General features: G+C 42.3%; 1 protein-coding gene and 1 pseudogene across 7 annotated transcripts in view; both read left to right on the top strand.

Annotated features, from left to right (window-relative positions):
• Positions 1-4939, top strand: part of LOC143268211 (bcl-2-related protein A1-like) — a 282316-nt pseudogene extending 277377 nt beyond the window's left edge.
• Positions 4940-9953: 5014 nt separating this feature from the next.
• LOC143268074 (5-formyltetrahydrofolate cyclo-ligase-like) overlaps positions 9954-21268 on the top strand; it is a 59264-nt gene continuing 47949 nt past the window's right edge. For 4 of the 7 annotated variants that reach the window (XR_013043658.1, XR_013043656.1, XR_013043657.1 and 1 more), the window contains exons 1-2: positions 9954-10373; positions 15211-15474. Coding sequence is in view for 3 of the 7 variants with exons in the window: in XM_076548592.1 (XP_076404707.1) it covers positions 10211-10373; positions 15211-15474 (427 nt within the window). In the remaining 4 variants the exon portion in view is untranslated. Of the gene's footprint in view, positions 10374-15210; positions 15475-18591; positions 18823-21268 lie in introns of those variants that run through there. The other 3 variants (XM_076548594.1, XM_076548593.1, XR_013043659.1) reach the window with 3 other exon arrangements.

Here is a 21268-nt window from a genome sequence, read left to right as displayed (position 1 = left end):
AATTTAATTTAATTCATTCCCATGTGTTTATCACCTAGTAGCAAACCGTTTTGCTGTGTATTGGGTTACAGAGATGAAAAAGATGATAACGTAAGAATTAGCATGCAGGTAGAAGTAATTTCCAATGAAAATGTAATATAATTATAGATTTCAAGTTGTTAAAATATTGTTACAGTGCGCTACAGTTTGTTGGGATTTTGGCGTGTGCGTGCATGCGTGCGTGCGTGCGTGCGTGTTCTGGGGCTTGAATCTAGGAATTCAATGTCCTAGACAGGCATTTCTATCAGTCTGGATTTTCCTAAAAAAAAAAAAAGTCCAGGTTCAAAAATAATTATAGTGGAAATAATCAGTATTTTCTTAGACTACATTTACTATTATTTTCTCCAGTTCCCTCTACCAGTCTGAAGTGCAAAGCTGGACTCATAAATGCCTGGCAGAAGATTTAATGTGATTTTTTCAGCTATCGTGAGCATTTGGGAGGAAAAGATAGTTCCTAAAGCCACTAGAGCACATTTTAGTAGCTAGTGTCTGTAGTCTCAGCTACATAGAAGCAAAGGATAGAGGAACATTGCGCATCTCTGTATCCTTAATGCTTAGTATAGGGCCTACTGCACACAAGGTACCTGACACACAGCTACAGATCTCAGGAACCGACACTGACATCTGAGGCCTGAACTCCAAATTTCCCTGCTTATTAGAGGCATGACTTAGGTTAAGTTACCTAGGAGGCACTCCAAGATTCATGTTTCCCATGTAATATGTATAACAACACAATATAGCATAATGTAATAATAATTATATTATGTCATGTAATAATATAGCATAAACAATAAAAATGAAGACAACAATACCTATATGCAAAGAACCAGAAAGCTTTCTGATAAAAGTACTTTGTGAGTATGTAAATAGAATTATTCAAGTATGGGGATTACATGGGAAATTCCAAGAAATTTATAGTTTTAAAAACTACTCTAAATACAAAAAGAAACTCCCTTTAGAAGTGGGGATACACTGAATTGGTCGCTTCCAAGTAACTAGAATAGGAAGAGTTAAGCTAAGAGGTCCTCTCCTCTTCTCCTCCCCTGCCTCCCCTCCCGCCTTCTTTCCTCTTACTCTAATGGCGTGGGTTAATTTGGTGATGAAGCAAATCAGCAGAGTGGATACACAGATATGTAAAGATGACTGATTGACCATTCATCTCAGTAAAGGCATTTCCAAAGGTATAAATAGCCAAGACCTGTAAATGCTAAGCACATGCTCCACCATCGAGCTATAGCCCAACTACCAAAACAGCTCTCCCATGAATCTCTAGAGGAGTGACCTTGGTATCCACTTATATCTTTAAAAAAAATCAGAGCTTTTAATTCTCTTTGGGTTATTGGCACAGTATGTGTCAGCCTGCTTTGTAATGCTATAATGGAATATTGCACAGAAAATGATAATAGAAAAGAAGTTGCTAAGGGACTCTGAGAGGGCCAGCATCTAAGGGCACCAGCACTGAAGGGCACCAGTATTGAAGGACTGCATCTGGTAAGAGCCTTTTTGCTGCAGGAAGTGAGGTAGGAAGACAGGGATGGAGGGAGGGAAGTGAGGAGGGAGGGAAGATGACTAGAGGACTGAGTACATCTTTTAATAACAAATCCACCCCTTAGGTAATAGTCTCGATCTAGTAGTCATGGAGGGGATGCTCCCATGTGGAATCATCAGCAAAACAGGCAGCCACCAGTCAGGGGAAAGTGTCTGCATGTGGTATACAGAGTCAGCTGTGAGGCACGTGAGGTCATGTCCCAATAGAAAAAAAGACATTGCTCATTTCCCTTTATCCTCTTCTTAAAGATTCCAACTCTTAATAATATCAAAATACAATTAAGACTCAACATGAGTTTTAGAAAATATAAACACAACATGCCACCTTGGTATATTATTTATGCTTTAGCCATTCTCAAAACCAGAGTAGCCCAATTTAGCAAATTTTCACTGCTCCCAGAAGTAATCAGACGTTGGCATTTCCTGTTTATTACCACATTACTGATGTGATAATGAATCCTTATTTGTATATTTATTTTATATATTAGCCTTAAGATTCAAATTGCACCACTAAAGGAAGTAGTTTTGAAAGAATCTGCTTGAAAAAGTATTTTTATAGGTACAAAAAACTATGATTGTATTATAATATAAAGCTCTTTAATTGATGGTAATGTAAAGTGTTTTCCTATATATTATTAGCGATTTATGTCTCAGCGAATTTCTCTTTTTAGCTATTAAGGCCTGATTATTTTTTCTTACATTGGAATGAACTCTTTCCTGATAAATATATTTTCCTGGTTTGTGGTTCTTTAAATTTTAGGTTCTTTTTTTTATAGATTTATGACTATTTCATACCTTCATTTAGCTTTTTCTTTTACTTTCTTTGCCTTAGAAGTTGAAAATATTAGAAGTTAGCATGCTGCCCAGAAATGACTAGTTGTTCTATTAATAAAGGATCATTTTAGAGGCTATCACTGTACCTATCCGCCTCACAGCTGACTCTGCATACCACATGCAGACATTTTCCCCTGACTGATGGCTGCCTGGTTTGCTGATGATTCCACAACTATTAATTTCAAGATCTGCAGAGATTTCCAAAGTCTTCTGACTCTCGAGAAGCTAAACCTGATTCCCATTTTCTGGATTAGTCCTATTATGGCATACCCATTTGGAGACATTGTAATGCTGGAACCTACAAGATGTTGAGCAAATGTTTACTAGATGGATATAAAAAATATCAGGGGTGGTGGTACAGAGAGGATGCAAGCACAGTCTGGGGACATAGCTCAGTCGGTAGGGTGCTTGCTTGGCATGCACAAGGTCCTAGTGTCTGTCCTCAGCACTTCCTGAACCAGGCATGATGGGGTATGGCTCTAATCCCAGGGCCAGGAGATACAAACAGAAGATTCAAAAGTTCAAGGGCATTTCTGGCTACTTGGTAAGTTCTAGAAAATAAAATGAGTATAAATAAATAAATAACAATAAATGAAATAAATGTTTTGAACAATTTTATAGTCTTTTTTTGTACTTGTTTTGGAATACATGGAGTGAAAAGGAGTGTAAAGCTTGCATCCCAACCCAGGTCCAGGCAAAAAATTATATTATCTTTTATTTATTTATTTTTGGCACAGCATCTTGCTGTGTAGCCCAGGCTGGCTTGGAACTCACTGTGTAGTCAAGGCTTGCTTACAGAAATCCCCATCTCCATCTTCTAAGTATTGAGAACATGGTGTGTGCCAATACACACTGTGAGTTGTATTATCTTAGGTAACTTTCCCCCCTCATTCTCAGTATCCTCAATAGATAACGTAAGAATTAGCATGCAGGTAGAAGTAATTTCCAATGAAAATGTAATATAATTATAGATTTCAAGTTGTTAAAATATTGTTACAGTGCGCTACAGTTTGTTGGGATTTTGGCGTGTGCGTGCATGCGTGCGTGCGTGCGTGCGTGTTCTGGGGCTTGAATCTAGGAATTCAATGTCCTAGACAGGCATTTCTATCAGTCTGGATTTTCCTAATTAAAAAAAAAAAGTCCAGGTTCAAAAATAATTATAGTGGAAATAATCAGTATTTTCTTAGGCTCAAGGACATTAGTTGAATTTGGATTTACTATGAGTTCTTATAATTCTCAGTGTAGCCGGGCAGTGGTACTTTAACTCCAGCACTTGGGAGGCAGGGGCAGGTGGATCTCTGTGAATTTAAGGCCAGCCTGGTCTAGAAAGCAAGTTCTAGGGCAGCCACAGCTGTTAGAAACCCTGTCTCGAAAAACAAACAAATAATAACAATAATTCTCAGTATAATACAATTCATAAATATAAATTTAATTTTCAGTGCTAGGCAACTGAAAGAAAAAGACAGGAAAACAAAACAACACAAAAAACTGGAGAATTCCTTTCCCTGGAGCTTATGGGGAGTGAGCAACAGAAGCAGGGCTAGTTTGAATGAAGATGAAAGTACTAGTCTTTGGATTTCAGAATATAACATCTCAATAATGACTCCATACTGTCTACACTACGAAAGAATACTCATATACTAAATCCACATTGAGTTAGATAAGTTTTCAAATTCTTTTTACTTTCTTACTTCTTGTAGTGGTTTGAATAGGAATGACTCCATAGGCTTAGTCATCAGGGAGTGGCACTCTCTGAAAGGATTAAAAGGATTAGGAGGCGTGGCCTTGTTGGAGGAAGTATGTCATGCCAACCCCAGAGTCTGTCTCTCTCTCTCTCTCTCTGCTTATGGATCAGATCAGAATGTAGCTCTTAGCAGCTACTGCATGCCATCTTAGTTCTTACCTGCCTGCGTGCCCCATGCTTCCTGCCATGATGATAATGGACTAAGCCTCTGAAACTATAAGCTAGCCCCCAGTTAAATTAAGAACTACCTTGGTCATGGTGTCTCTTCACAGCAGTAGAAGACTGACAAAGACACTTCTTAATATATGGCTGCAAAATCCCTTGAAGCTAACATATGTAGCTCAGCTGTGTTTCTACTGGGTGGCTATATTCTAAAGGGATTTGGCTTTGGAGTAGAGAACAATGGGGAGAATGAAATGACTACTGGGGGTGAGAGAATAGAGAGGATTATCTCACTGAGTCTTCAGTCTGCACTTTCTTCTCACAGGAAGATGGCTTCATGAAGAAGTTTGAACCCAAACCTAGCTGGCTGACTTTCCTGGAAATGACAGGGCAGATCTGGAAAATGCTCTTTTTCTCCTCAAGCAGCACTACTGACAAGGGCTCCTGTGACAATGGTGACCAGCACTTAGTACGTCCATTTGCAAACAACTGAGATGGCAGGACTTGACTTCCCGGAGTTGCGGATGTTTTGTTCCCTCTTGAAGGAATAAATGACTGATATCTGTTCCTGGATGTGTTTCATGTTTTAAGTTTTCGAGTCCGCCTGGAACTCCAACAATACTCCACACAGGGATAGGTACTGAAGTAAAGGCTGATGATGACCTGGAGGTAGAGACTCTTCCATAAGGGTGTGCCTATTATCCAACGGCATTCTGTGTCACTAGGCTAAACCATATGGGGCTAAAATCTGCCCCCTGACTCTTTCCTGAGTCCACACTTTCTACATCTCAGAGTCCCCGGCTGTTCACAGTTTCTCACTGATGCTCTCCCCTCAACCTGTACTCTCTGGCCTTTCATTTGGGCTTCATGGGTAGGACATTCAGATGTACAGTGCTGGGGTCAGAAATGATACCCTAAAAGGAAGGACTCAAACCACTTTTCTCTCCGACCTTCTCTTGCCTTCTTCCCCTGCCACCATTTTCTCCCTAGGCAAGATACAAAAGGTAGAATTCACTTCCCCCACGTCAAGTCATAATCAATAGTCAGACTATATGTGATCAGTCTGCCCTTCTAGCAGTCAGGAAGGGATCACTTCTCTTTGTGCTCCTACAGCAGGAAACTGGAGTGGTTTGAAGAAAAACAGTTAAGTGAATGAATATCAAGTCATTTTTAAACTTGATTTTTGGGTGTGTGACAAAACTGTCAGTCTTTTGTTAGACCATCTTCCAATGTTTAGGTCAAGTGTGATGGCCATATAGAAATCCTCTATTTTGATCTAGATCACTTGCATTACATTTCCATTCAGACTATTAATAGAGTCAATAAAGACAGAGCCCCTTTTTCCAAGGCCAGGCACATCTTGACAAGGGATCTCTGTAGACGAAATTCTAAACAGTCTTAGTAAATAAGAAACACAGAACCAAATACAGAGGTAAATAGCTAAAGAGATCAGAGAGTCATGACGACTTTATCTTACCTCTCACCTTGTTGCTTCCCAGAGGAGAGAGTTTCTTCCGATCTGACTTGTCTTTTTATTACCTTTCTGTTCTGCCTTCTCATTGGCTCTAAACCCAACCACATGACTTCCTTGTCACTGCCTGTCTACACAGACCTCTAGGTATCTATGGTTGGTACTGGGATTAAAGGTGTGTGTCACCATGCTTGGCTGTGTCCTTGACCAACCACACAGAGACTCTGCCTGCCATGTGATCAGATTAAGGATGTGTGCTACCACCACTGGACTTATGCTTAATGGCTTTCTTTTACTTCTGATCTCCAGGCAACTTTATTTATTAACATACAAATAAAATCACATTTCAGCACAAATAAAATATCACCACAGATCTCAGTTATCAACACTACCTCTGCGGTGTGATTCCTAACTGAGGGAATGGAGATATTGGGCCAAGTCAGTATGGACCTTAACACCTGATCCTTCTGTTTCCACAGCTGAGGGTTAGGATTACAGCTACATTATCACCACCAGCCTCTGTGCATACAAGGCAAGCACTCTAACAATGGTGCTTCCTAAACAGCATGGACTTTCATTTTTTTTTTTTTTACCACCTTTAAACCGGAGAAGGGAAAAGGAATAAGCAAGAAGACCAGGTGGGAAGTTACTTAAAATCCTATTGAGGCAAATCAGAACAAGATAGCACCTGTGACCTTTGCTGCCCACAGTGATCCACTTATTAGAAATGTTCCAAAGCACCCCAAAATAGTGCCACCAGATAGGGACTAAGTGTTCAGACACACGAGGCTGTGGGTGGGGGAATTTCACATTCAAACCATGAAACTGTGTTTGATTTAAGACACAGTCTCTGTTGTGTAGCTTAGGATGATCCTCCTGCCTCAGTCTTCTGAATGCTGAGATTAGAGGTGTGTGCCACCAATTCAAGATATCCTGTGTGAGATTTCTTTGGTTTGGCTTGGTTTTGAGTCAGGGTCTTCCTATGGACCTATGTAGCTCAGAATGGCCTAGAACCTTCAAGGTTCAGACATTAGCCTGTAAGATCTTTAACAACCTGTTTTCTATATGAACACTTGATCTCTTCTTTTGTTTCAGCTACTCTACAGTGTCAGCTACTGCTGTGGGACGGTCTGTATGTCCAATTGCTCTGATTGGTCAATAAATAAAACACTGATTGGCCAGGCAGGAAGTAGGTGGGACAAGGAGAGAGGAGAATTCTGGGAAGCGGAAGGCTGAGGAGAGAGACGGCAGCCACCGCCAGGACAAGCAGCATGTGAAGACGCTGGTAAGCCACCAGCTACGTGGCAAGGTATAGATTTATAAAAATAGGTTAATTTAAGATATAAGAACAGTTAGCAAGAAGCCTGCCATGGCCATACAGTTTATAAGTGATATAAGCGTCTGAGTGATTATTTTATATGTGGATTGTGGGACTGCGGGGCTTGGGGAACCTGGAGAGAAGCCCTCCAGCAACAAACTACAACATCTTTCCTTAGTGTCTGACAGCATTTTGTTATTGAGTCTTCCTATGATTTTGATTTCTGCTGAAAATAATAGCTCCAGATGGTTGAAAACATTGGGGAAATGGAGATATCAGTGATTCTGTCATGAAGCCTTACCTGTGAGAGGACATACAGAACCCTCTGAAAATTCATAACCCCAAAGAGCTTTACACCTAAGGTTGCATGTATTTACTGGTGCAACTGTATCCTTGATGAAAATGTACATGTGGAACTAAAGTATTTTTGTCAAAGATTGGGATTAAGTTAAAAAATTGTTTTCTCCCATGCCAAACTGGACAAAGTTATCATTATTTTTGCTGCACTGGCAATCAAACCAATTGCCTTGTGTATGCTAGGCTTACCCCTCGGTTATACTGACAAACTACGTGTTTATTGCTGAAGGGATGTGCCCATGATATGAAGCCACATAAAATAGCCATGGATATCTAGAAAAAGCCTGCCTCCAAAATTCAACAGCAGCAATTCATGTACAACTTATTTGTGTGTGTGTGTGTGTGTGTGTGTGTGTGTGTGTGTGTGTGGTGTTGGTGATAAAACCTAGGACCACATGCACGATAAGTTTTAAATTTCTTCTGCAGATTAATACTTGCAGCATACATTGATTTATGGTAGTGATTCTCAAACATTAATACGGCCAGAGACCACCTGAGGACCATTTGGACTGCCTAGGTCTGGGACTGGCTCAGGATTCTCCATACTTGGCATGCTTTTGGGGACGCTGATCCATAGACCACACTCATGTTCAAGTATTGGTAAGTGGATATTACGTGGCCACACTGACCTGAATTGTTAGGTCTCTAAGCGTAAAGATGAGACCACAGATGTTGGTGAATTCACTGCTTGTTTTACGGTCCATGGTAAGAATTCTCTTCTTCTCTGTTCTCCCTCTTCCGCCTTGCTTTGTCTTCAGGCAGAAATGAACTATATACCTTTTTACATGGGTGCTGGAGATCTGAACTCGGCTCCTCATGCCTGTGTGGCAAGTATTTTACCAACTAAACCATCTTCCCAGCTCTGAAAAATTAACTCTTTAAAAGCCAGTCCTCAGCTATTGAATGGTAACATGGGGGTGATGGTGGTATAAATCCGAGTCAGCCCTCCTCCTCACATCCACTTACTATAATCTCCTCTCTCCACTCAAACATCTGCTAGAGAAAGGCATTATCTGTCTCTGAACAGCAGGTTCCGACAGCAGCAAGACTCTTCGATAATAATGAACAGCGTGTCTGAGTCCTGAGTTTCCCAGAGACGGGACATCCATCTCCAGAAAGGGCCTGCCACTTGCTGTAACAGCGGCCCCCAAGTCCATCAGTAACGAGCCAACTGGCTGAAACAGGCACTTGGTGGTAAAGCAGAATGTTCTGTCCTTTGGCCAGGAGAAGCCAAGTGTCCACCGGCGATGATGTAAGCGCATCTGGCTTGCTCTGCCTGTGATACCTCAGTAAAACCCCCCACTCTATCCCCTACAGACAAAGAGAAGCTTAAACCAGGATTCCTAAGTGTAGATAAGAACTTAGACCCCTTTTCCCCAGGTGGCTGTATCTGCTACAGGGACTTTGGAAAAGTCAGGATATTCGACCAAAAGACTAAAAAGGGATGTGGGTTAAAATAAATTATATGGTCTGTGCCTTTAAGATCTAGCCTCATAAAGAAAGGGGAGGCTCCTTCTCCCCACCTCCCTGCTGTGAGTGAGAGGTTTGGAAGAGCCTCCCTGGAGACTTAGAAAACACCTTACTTTTGCATTCTGTACCTAAAGTATTCAGTGGCAGCTTTGGGGACTGTGATTTAGGCCAGGCCAGTTTCAAGTCCCCAGAAATGATGGCGCCAGCCCCAGGAACAAAAGAACAGAGTCAGGATGTCTGATGGTAACCAATTAGCCACGAGATGCCCCTCTCCAGAGATAACAAGACCAGACCCCGGAGATGAGTTGTAAAACTCCTGACAGGGCAAACAGATAAGATAAAATAAGATCGAGTCCAGGCCCGAGAAAAACTTGACCAATCAAGGATGGACCCGTACTAACCCCATCCCCTCTAAGAAATTTTATGGGTTTTGCCTATAAAAACTAACTTCCCCAAGAAAGAGCACTCCTCCCTGCCTCACTGTATTGGGTGTAGGAATGAGTCCCTGTCTAGACTTGTATCTGCAGAATAAACCTTGCTGTTGCATTCTGGACATCCAAAGGTCTACGGTGGATTCTTTGGGGGGTCACAATCTGGGCATAACACTGCCCTTCTTCTGATGCCTCTTCAGCCCCGCACTGCACACCGTTAAGGTAACTAGACGAGTACCGAGTCCGCAAGTATAGTCCTTTGCTGGACCTTCTGCAGAAGCATGGCTACCTCCGCAGGCTGTGAGGGAGGGTAAATGTCCTGGGCTTGGTGCACAGTCCCCCCAGCTACCGTGCAGGAAAGGCCAAGGACGCCCCAGCACGCTGCCCTTCGCTGCCACCAGACACGGGGCCGGCTCCGACGCCTAAGAGGCCGGTGCACCGTCGGTCCACAGAGGCCACGCCCCCTCGGCAGAAGGTGGTGGGTGTGGCCTGGGCGGTGCTTGCCACGTGACGGCAGCGGCCGCTGTAAGCAGCGCCCAGAGCCCGGAGCCTGCGGGCGGAGCTGAAGCAGCGTTTGCGGGCGGAAGTGCGGAGGAGCGGCTGCGCCAGTCCCACTCCTCACGCCGAAGGTGCAAGAACCGACTTAAACGCCTGGAAGCTTGGGCTCGGCTCGCGCGTCTGCGCAGGCGCACTTATGCTCCTGGCGCCTGTCTGGCTTCCCAGGGCAGGGGGCGGAGCCTGTGGATAGCCCTGGAGCTTCTAAGGGAGGTTGGACCCGGGCACGTTTGGAGTTATTTTGTTATTGTGAGGAAAGGCCTTGCTGCGAGCTTAAGAAGATGCGGAGAGTGTCGATCCACACCCTCACCTCCCGGTTTAAATTTAATTCATTCCCATGTGTTTATCACCTAGTAGCAAACCGTTTTGCTGTGTATTGGGTTACAGAGATGAAAAAGATGATCGTTGCCCCCGAAGGATCAGAAGATCTAGCAGAGGAAGCAGGTGAATGAAAAATTGGAGGGCTGCAGATAAGGCTCAGTGGTACAGCTGTTCAAAAATGTGCTACATTTTATTTCTCCATACTTAGAACACTGAATTTGGGTCTGTTTTTCTAGTTTTAAATTGTGTCGTTGTAATAATCTGTGTTCATCGAGGGGTAGATTAATTTTCACGTTGTGAGGCAACTGCATCCGCACAGTCCGGTTTCTGCTTCTGAGTTAGGGTTGTATCTGGAACTCGTTGCCTTCTTTCTTATGTATTTTTTCTTCTCAACTTTTTTAGATTATATCCTTAAATTATTTTTAAAGAAAATACCAATGTGATTGGCAACCTTTATTTATTTTTAGTTCATATGTATGAATGTTTTTCCTGCATGTGTGTAAGTGCATTGTGTGTGTGTGCACGCGTACAAGTGCACCTGATGCCTTTGGAGGTCAGAAGTGGGTGCTAGATCCCCTGGAAATAGTTAAGGGTGGTTGTAAGCCCCCATGTAGGTGCTGTAATCTGTTTTTGGTTTGTTTTGGGTTTTTTGGTGCTTTTTGTTTTCTTTTGTTGTTTGGTTTGGGTTTGGGTTTTTCAAGACAGGGTTTCTCTGTGTAGTCCTGGCTGTCCTGAACTCCCTTTGTAGACCAGGTTGGCCTCAAACTCACAGAGATCAGCCACCCTCTGCCTCCAGAGTACTATGATTAAAGGCATGCGCCGCCACCACCCAGTGTAGCTGCTATAATTTGAATCCAGGTTGTCTGCAAGAGCATTAAGTGCTCTTAAACTGCTGAACCGTCTCTCTAGACCCAACAACTCCCATTTGACTGCTCAATTGATTTCAAGTTTTTGATTATTTTTTTCCTCATTCTGTTCGAGATCTATGACTTCCAATCTAGAGACTGATGTTTTTGATTTATGTATTATATCTTGTGGCTTAGTTACTGTTCTGTTGCTGTGAAGAGGCACCATAACCAAGGCGACTTATAAAAAGAAGCATTTAATTTGGGGCTTGCTTATAGTTTCAGAGGACTAGCCTGTAATCATGGTGGGAAGCATGGAGGCAGGCAGGCAGGCAGGCATGGTGCTGGAGAAGTAGCTGAGAGCTTACATCTTATCCACAAAATGAAGTAGGGGAAGGAGGGAGGGAGGGAGGGAGGGAGGGAGGGAGAGGGAGAAGGAGGGAGGGAGGGAGGAAGAGAGGGAGAGAGAGGGAGAGAGGGGAGAGAGAGAGAGAGAGAGAGAGAGAGAGAGAGAGAGAGAGAGACTGACTGACTGACTGGATGTCATGGGCTGTGGGATTTTGAAACCTCAAAACCCACTCCAGTGATCTCTGTAATCACAGAGGCCAGAAGGGTATCATCAGTGTGAAGCAAGAAGTAAGCCTTCCTCAACACAACTCAGTGGCTGTTGTTGGTTCAAACTTCTAGAGGCTAACAAAGGACAGTTTATGTTAGGCATATTTAAGCACAGCACATTTTGAGAAAAAGTTTTCTGGTGATAATTAATTCAATCCTGTGTGTACAACAAAGCTTAAGACATGGTTACATTGAAACTCTTTCCAAGGTACATGTGTCCTCTCTCATTAAGATGGATTGTATAGATTGACTACATGTGGCATGTTAAAGGTCTGGGGGAAGAGCTGGTGTGGTGTTGGTCATACAGATAGTGCAAAGGTTATTAACCACCTCTGCTCTCATTTGTAAAGTACGTGTGACATCTCCCATAAAGATGGGCTCTACTGGCTGAGAAACAATGCTCAAGATAAGGGTCTGGGGAGGATGACTGAGACAAACACCATGTGTGGTCTGGCAATAGAAATAGTTCAGAGGTCACCAGGCTATTAACCAAATCATTCCCAGCGTTATGGGCAGAGAAGAGATGATACATCTCTTCCTTTGAAGAGACAAGCCTTAGTGTTTAACGTTCCTGGTTTCCCTAGTGCTTATCTGTGAGCACAAGGACTTTGTGCCCTCTACAGCCCACCCTGAGTGACACACCTTCCACAAGAAGTACACGTCTCCTAATCCTTCTAAATAGTTCATCAACTGAGAACACATTCAAATGGATGAGCCTATGGTGTCCATTCTCATTCAAACCACCACATCTTGATAACTAGTTTTCCTCTGGATCTTTTAGGAATTCTTGTTAATTAGATAGTAAAAAGTTTAGATTGATCTTCTGTGTCTCTTAACATTTTTTTTTTATTTTTTTCCTAATTTGTCTTCCCACGCAGGATTTCTTCCTAGATTGTTTTCATTTTGTTAATCGTGGTTTTAATTTCCAATAATTATTTCTTATTGCTTCCTTTCCATAGCAACCTATTGATGTTTTATAGATTCAGTTATTGTTTTCAGCTTGTCTGAGAAAACTAGAAATCAAAAATAATCTTTTTTTTTTGAATTATCTGTTTAACACTGAATCATTTTTTTCCTTCCATTTTTCATTTTAGAAATCTTTCTATTTTGTACTTTGGCTTTTCAAAATGGTTGAAAATCATTTATTGGCTATGCATATTTATGTCCTTTGGGGGTACTCGGCATCAACTGGGAACCTTGAACATGGTAGTGAAGCCCTTCTACCACTGAATGAAACTCCTGGCCCTTCTTGTCTGTGTATACTTATGAATGAAAGTGTGTTAGCTACAAGAAGCCCCATTTTTGTAGACACTGGTCGGAATTGTCAGGGAAGAATGGATTCTGCCTGCCTCCTGTGTCCATGTTTTAGCGCTGCGTTGTCTGTAAATGCTGTCTCGTTCTCCCTCTGTCTTACAGGAATCAATCAAATTTCTGCTTTGTTGTCTTCTTTGTTATGATGGGTCTCCTTTTTTCCTCCCTTCTTAACAAATAGCATGTAAGTGGGCTTGAGGCAGGAAGGCAAATGCGTGTGCATAGTCTCACACAGAATTGTAGCTGTGTGCCTTACTGCCTATTCAGCTCTTGGGTTTCTATCCTCAGCTTTAAAGAGATTGAGAAAAGTACTTTCTCATATAATAAGTGGTGTCAAAGTCTTGGGCCTCCTCCAAATCTGGGTTCCCCCTTTCCATTTTCTTCACTTATGCCAAGCCTTCCAACAGCTTTACAGCTTTTCAGAAACCGGGAGTTGACTTTCTTCCTCAGCCCTGGTTTGGTATGCTTTGCTTCACTTCTCTCTTCCCTTTGTATTATTGTGCCCAGATCGCGACCCCCAGAGAGACCACCAAAGACCAGTATGCCAGAATGCAAAAGCAAGGTTTAATCCGGGATATCTGAAAGCAATACAAGCCTAGGCAGGGACTTTGTCCAATACATCCAATGCAATGGAGGCTGAAGAAAGTGCCCACCTGTCTGCAAGCTCAGTTTTTAAAGGCAAAACCCACAAGGTTACATCATTTAGGGGTGCTAGTACAGGTACAATTCTGATTGGCTCGCTTCTAGGGACTTCTAGAAATCATGGTTTAATCTTACTTCTAAGGGGTTGCCCGTCACCATTTCTCATTGGCTGCCCTCAGGTGGGGACATTTCTGTGGTCATTTACCCTGGAAACCAGGGTTGGAACATTCGTTGGTTAAATAGTCATCACCGAATGAATACCTTGTGACTCTGTATTTGCACTTTCTAATTTCTGGGTTGACTGGTTCCAGTAACTCAAGGCCTATACCTAAAATGCAGAAAGCCTTATTTCTAAGATGGAGGCATTTTGTTCTCATTTTGGTCACACTATTACATGTAACTTGGCTTTCTTTACTGTATCTTTCTGCCAGTCATATTTGTAAGCTGTGTTTGCATTATCCTTCTCTTCTTAGCTTAGAGGACAGGAGAGAAAAAAAAAGGAATAGAGTCGGGCGGTGGTGGCGCACGCCTTTAATCCCAGCACTCGGGAGGCAGAGCCAGGCGGATCTCTTGTGAGTTTGAGGCCAGCCTGGTCTACAAAGTGAGTTCCAGGAAAGGCACAAAGCTACACAGAGAAACCCTGTCTCAAAAAGAAAGAAAGAAAGAAAGAAAGAAAGAAAGAAAGAAAGAAAGAAAGAAAGAAAGAAAGAAAGACAGGAAGGAAGGAAGGAAGGAAGGAAGGAAGGAAGGAAGGAAGGAAGGAAGAAAGGAAGAAAGAAAGAAAAGGAATAGAGAAAAAAGGGAGTTAAGGGCCAACTTCTGAGTCGGGTAAGTTCCTAGGGTTTTGAGCAAAACTTAGCTCCCTTTGCCTGATGAGTGATTCTACTAAATAAGGATTCTTATACGAGGAGCCCCTTGGCCCCATTTTAATGAACTTTCTGAACACCCAGTTGAACAGAATAGCATTGGTAGAGACTGTTATAGGGCGTGTTCTCTGGGAGCTTGTGGACTGGTTTAGGACACATAAGCAGTGATTGACTCATGACTTAGCCTCCTACAGACTGAAGTGCTGAGTTGTGTATCATTCTAAATGTAGTAAAGCTTCTGCAGAGGTCAGGAAGGTTAGGTCTTGGCTGGGCCAAAAGGGCTAAAATTGGTGGGAGAAATGCCAAACAACCCAAGGACTGGAAAATTGGTGAGATCCAAATTTCAAAGAGAAAATAAACCAAAATCCTCTAGTAAGTCTCTGACATGTACTGGAAACTGGGATCACATCTGGAACTCTGAAGATAGACAGCTTTTCCACTTCATGTCTTCTTAATGAGTTTCCATACAGACTACAGGCCTACCAGAGAGATAAAGGGACCATTGAATATGCAAATCTTGAGTATGGAAATAAAAGCCAGGTATCAAGACATAGCATTAACTCACTGTACCACTTTTACTTAGAAAAGGCTGCGACAAAAGAGAGAAATTAGTAAGAGAAGTTACTAGTTTATAAAAACTATAGTCTTAAAAATTATAATTGCCATCATTTTCCACTTAAGTGATTGCCCACAGTCAGTATCAGAATTCCAAAAGAATTTCCATCTTTTTGAGCATGCAAGATGAAATTGACATGGAAGAGATCATCAAGGACATTTTCAGACAAGGTGAAATCTGCTTCATCCCTCGGTACCAATTCCAGAGCAATCACATGGACATGGACATGAGATTAGCATCACCTGAAGAGATCTCTTTACTTCCCCAAACATCCTGGAATATTCATCAGCCTCGTGAGGGAGATGTTTGGGAGGAGGCCTTATCCACAGGTAAGTGTAGGTGTAACCGTCTTACTAAATAAGAAACACAGAGCCAATGCAAAGATGAAAGCCCAAGAGGTCAGAGCAATAGCTAAGAGCTAAAAACCTTATCCTTCACTGCCGCTTCTGTCCTCAGCAAGAGAGCTACTTCCTGTCTGTTTATCTTTTTTATAGACTTTCTATCCTGTCTTCTCATTGGTTATAAACCCAACCACATGACCGCCTCGTCACTGCCTGTCTGTACAGACCTCCAGGTCTTCTATGGTTGGTATTGAGATTAAAGGCATGTGTCTCCAATGAACACACAGAGATCTGCCTAGCTCTGCCTCCCAAGAGCTGGGATTAAAGGCGTGCACCACCACTGCCCAGTTTCTGCTATGGCTTGTTATTAGCTCTGACCCCCAGGCAACTTTATTTATTAACATACAAATAAAATCACATTTCAGTACAAATAAAATAAAATATCACCATAGGTAAGGCATCATTTCTCACATTAAAATACTGACCTAGATGTGTCCTATATCATCTGATCTTGGATGCTAAGCGTTGTCAGGCTTGGCTAATTTACAAGAATTGATGTCTTTGAATATTTAGGTAATGTCATCAGAATTTTCCTTCTAAAAATCTTCTCTCTCTCTCTCTCTCTCTCTCTCTCTCTCTCTCTCTCTCTCTCTCCCTCCCTCCCTCTCTCTCTCCCTCCCTGCCTCCCTCCCTTTCCCTCTCCCTCTCCCTCCCTTCCTCCCTCTTTGTCTGTCTCTGTCTCTGTCTCTTGTAACATGAATCTTAAAGAGTTTTATTAATATAATCAAACCTGAGCCAGGTATTGGGGTGAACACTGAATGATCTGAGAAACAGAACAAGCCACAGCTTCCTCACCTCTCCAGTTCCTCAGGTGATCCTGTGTCCTCATCCAAATGGCTCTCAGCTGAACTGTTGCTCAAAAGCCTAAAAGGTTAACCATGCCAAAAGCTTCTAGTTTCTAGTCCTCACGCCTTATATACCTTTCTGCTTCCTGACATCACTCCCTGGGATTAAAGGCTCACTTTCTGAGATTAAAGGCATGAGTCACCATGCTTGGCTGTATCCAATGTGGCCTTGAACTCACAGAGATCCAGAGGGATTTCTGCCTCTGGAATGCTAGGATTAAAGGCATGTGCTACCACTGCCTATCCTCTCTGCTCTATGTTTAATATTGTGGCTGTTCTCTGACCCCAGATAAGTTTATTAGCATGCACAATATTTTGGGGAACACCATACCACCACAGTCTCTGTCTCTGTCTCTCTCTGTCTCTCTCTCTGTCTCTCTCTCTTTCTCTCTCTCTCTCTCTCTCTCTCTCTCTCTCTCTCTCTCTCTCTCTCTCGCTTCTACCAGATATTTTCATCTATTTTATGTCAGATCTATTGTATGTATAGGAAGATAAGGTCCTGTGCCTGAAGGAATTCACACTGTCGCTGGGGAGACAGAAATTTTATAATAATAAAGTATCCCAACTTGTACTATACATCAAATATAAGTATCAAATAAAAAGATACTGAATATTGAAAACATTGAAGCTCAGGGGTGGGTCTTGAAAATGTGTGTTCCCAACACTGGCTTATTCATTTTCATCCTCTGCTCTTTATCAATGCTGTGTTTGTGGCATTTGTGGCATCATTGCTCCCATGATACTTGCAACCCAAGTTGCAGTGGAATGGAGAATGATACTTAAGAGTCGGTTGCAGTCTGAGGCAGAGATCCCTGCTATTTGTAGAAATGTCTAAGCAGGCAGGCTCTCTGTTACCTTCCAACATCACGTTCTCAGTGTGCAGTTTTGCTTGCATCAGCAGTTTAGACTCTGGCAAGTTCAGTGCTAAAGCGTAAATCCAGCTTCACAGTGTTTGAGAGGAGCTGATTGGAGCTCAGATCGTCTCTGCGGTAGCCTTTGTGGTCTGCTCATCTTCCTGGTTTGCCTCTGTTGTCTCAGTTTAGAAGGTGGTAAGCTTGTGTGCCCTCAGTTGCAATGATAACTTTTCAAGCAAAAATTTCACATAAGGCATTCTAGTTTTAGGTTTACAACATAATAACCCAGCTGGTAAATGAAATAGAGGGACTGTATCTTTACTGAATTTAAAGTGAGAGCTGCCTAGACAATTTGATCAGCCTGGAGTCCCTCCACTGAGAATTTATAGTCTGATTCAACCTTAATCAACTTGGCTTAAGTACAACTGGGATAATATTGGTACAGAAATGGAAGACTATACAGAACAGCCTTAAAGGTCTCTGGATTAGTGTCCTTAGGAGTCAATCTGTCTTTGTTGTGACTCTGTATCTGTGATGGCCCATGGCACCTTGGACTTGGGCATCACCTTTGCAGCTAGAATTCCCAGCAGAAAAAAATAGCAAGTCTAGTTTTCTAACAGTCTCAATAAAACCCTGGTCCTAACTTTCATTGCCCCAAGTGGTCATCCCCAGATTAATCACTGTGACTAGACACGGAATTGCTTTGGTGACTCAGACCTGGGTTGTCATTGACCATTTCTGTTTTTCTGTGATCAGGGAAAAGGACCTATAGCCACCTCTCCAGCCCTCCTCAACTACTGAGCTGAATTGTGGGGCTGAGGTGAGAGTGACATGTGGTGTTATAGAACAAATAGTGATTAAGAAAAAAGACATCTTGATATCAACCTCTACCCTCCATATATGCCCACATGGATGAGTGCATCTGTATACATTATACACACACACACACACACACACACACACACACACACACACACACACTAATAGAAATACAAAACACTCTTAGTTTACATAATTAAAAGTGTTCTCTGTAGCCTTTATTTTTATACTAACAAAATTTTGCTGAATACAAGCAGAACACACATATCAAGTGTACAGTTATTAAATCTGAACAAACATATAAACTGACATGATCATGATATGATACACATCAAGACTGAAACATTTCCACCCTCCCACAGAGGTTCCTTGTGATACTCTGTCTTAAGCTCTGTACTTTCCAGCCCTTCACAGATTTCCTTCTCATATACATGAAATCCCCAGGAGCCCCAGTGCCTGGGTCCAGAGCACAGCCCTGGCAGAGCAGCACGTGGTAGCCCTTCACATTTACTCTTTACGTTCATCAGGCCCAGGAGAAGACTCCCCGTGGATCTTTTAAGATGGCATAGAAGGACGAGGCAGTTGTCAGGATTCTATGATGGTTTACAGTCTGCACCACGATTGACATCAGGAGCTCGTCCAGCTTCAGAGAGCAGGAAGGAATTGATCACTGGAAGCACTTAGGCAAGAGAAAAGACAAATTAATCAGTTTGTCAAATGCTTTTTACACAGTATAAACCCTATATGTTCCTACATAATTAAGTATTATGTCCAGTAATACCAGGTATCAATCATCTTCCTTTTATTTTTCTTCAGATTCATAATGCAAATATACTCAGATTTTGACCTCATTTAAACACACTACATTCCACTTAAATCATAGCTACTTTAGATCACTGCTATCAACAGAGATCAAATTGTGTTGAAATTTCAATTATAACTATATAGTGATTTTCTGCTAACATGAAGGGAAGAAAAAGTAATTCTTGGGGTACATCTATACCTATTATCCACTCAAGTATAACTGACCCAGCAACAGAACTGCAATGTGGATGTTCAATTTAGTTATTATCAATAGTTTATGATTCTCGGTTCTATAAAAATGATCTTTTTTTTTAAACTAATATTACGTTCATTTATTTGGGGTGTGGCACACATGCCACGCACAAGTGTGGCGGTCAGAGGACAGCTTGCAGGAGTCAGTTCTCTCACTCCACCACATTGTCACCCTTGGCAGCAAGAGCCCTGCTCACTGAACCATCTTTCTGGCCCCAAACCATGACTTTATACGTGTTCAATTCTGTGACAGGTTATAGTAGTCAAAGTAGGAAAACGGGAAGATGCTCAAATATGCAAATAAGTATGAAAATATAAAACGAAATACACTGGGTGTGTTATTTAACAGGGCATGGGGACCTTCATTGTTACCTTTTGCACCAGGCTTCTCAACTCTTAAAGGAGACCCTGCTAAAAAGTGGTTTGAAAAAAAATGTGGTTTGAGGGGCCACAGAGATAATTCAGTGGGTAGAGTGCTTCCTGCCCAAGCGTGAAGCCCTAAGTTTGGGTCCTAGCAGCCACGAGACAGCCCACAATGAAGGCATACCTGTCTACAACCCTAGAACTTGAGTGTAGACAGACAGATTCCTCAGAACTCTGGCTTTTCTATCTTGTTGCATCTGGCCACAAGGTGAAAAACTTACTCCACTGTGTGCTCCCTATAAAACCGTGTGCTCCCTATAAATGGCCTGTCTATGGCACACTGTCACGGAGCCGACTAACACACTCTGCAGAGATCGCTCAGCAACAGAAACTGGAAGTGGCATTCTGACCCTTGCTGTAGCCTTCTATAACTCTTATATTGGGGGCCAGGAGCCATCACCAGGGTAATTCCAAATGAAAAACATCAAAGACTTAGAGAATATTAAGAAAATCCATGAAACACCCAATCTTTCCAGAAAGGTTTTTCTGTTTTTGTAGTAACTTTTGGGGTGCTCCACCTGCATGTTTACAAATTCTCCCCAACAGCTTCTGAAATCACTAGAACTTTTTAATTTTTTTTAAAGACTTACTTTATTTGAGAGAGAGTGTGGGTGTCCACAGAAGCCAGGGGTGTTGGGGTTCCCTGGCACATGAGTTACAGGCATTGGCTGTGGCTCCAGCTCCTATCCCAGATCAGTGTGCACTCTTAACCCTGAACCATTTCTTCACCTGAACTTGAAAATGAAGACACAGGTGACTCCATTTAAATGTCTGTCATGTCTGTATATGCCTTAAGAAGGTTATACAGTAGTAGGTTTCCATGTGGTTTTTCAAAAGGACTTTAGTTAGTTGTCCCTCCCCATGTTTCCTCCTGTACCCTGCTCTTCCATTGCCTTGCATATTTAATCCTCCTATTCCAGTTTCCCCCTATCACTGCACTCTATTTCCCCTTCCTCGGGAGGTCCTCTTCTTTCCCCCTGTCCTTTACTAGTGCCTGTCCCAGCAAGTTTTATGTCAACTTGACTCAAGCTAACGTCATCTAAGAGGAGGGAAGCTCAACTGGAAAACAAATGCTTGAGATTGGGCCGTAGGCAGGCAGGCTTGTAGGGCATTTTCTTAATTACTGACTGATGAGAGAGGCCCTAGGCTGGTGGTCCTGGGTTCTATCAGAAAGCAGGACGAGCAAGCCATGAGGAGCAAGCCAGTAAGCAGTACCCCTCCATGGCTTCTGCATCAGCTTCTAGGTTCCTGCCTGGTTTGAGGTTCTGCCTTGGCTTTCCTCAGTGTATGTGATTCAGGATATGCAAACCAAACAAACCCTTTCCTCCCCAGGTTGGTTCTGGTCATGGTGTTTCATCACAGCAGTGGTAACCTAACTACGGTAATACCTATCCTCTGTGGGTCTTCAGATTGTAGCATACACACTGAAAGCTTAAAAGCTAACAACCACATATAAGAGAAAACATATAAGAGTTGTTTCTGGGAGTCTGGGTTAACTAACCCAAAATGTTTTCCCCCCTAGCTTCATCCATTTGCCTGCAATTTTCAGATTTCTTAACATCTGAAAAATATTCCATGGTGCAAATGTACCACACTTTCATTATCTATTCATCAGTTGATCAACATCCAGGATGGTTCCATTTTCTGAATATTATGAATAGAGCAGCAATGAATATGAATAAGAAAGTATCTCTACAGTAAGATGTAGAGTCCTTTGCATATATG

Source organism: Peromyscus maniculatus, chromosome 12 (assembly GCF_049852395.1).
Source record: "Peromyscus maniculatus bairdii isolate BWxNUB_F1_BW_parent chromosome 12, HU_Pman_BW_mat_3.1, whole genome shotgun sequence".
In the NCBI taxonomy this organism is placed as follows: domain Eukaryota; kingdom Metazoa; phylum Chordata; class Mammalia; order Rodentia; family Cricetidae; genus Peromyscus; species Peromyscus maniculatus.
The sequence above is the reverse complement of the archived record's forward strand: the minus strand, read 5'-3'. Positions and strand labels throughout refer to the sequence as shown.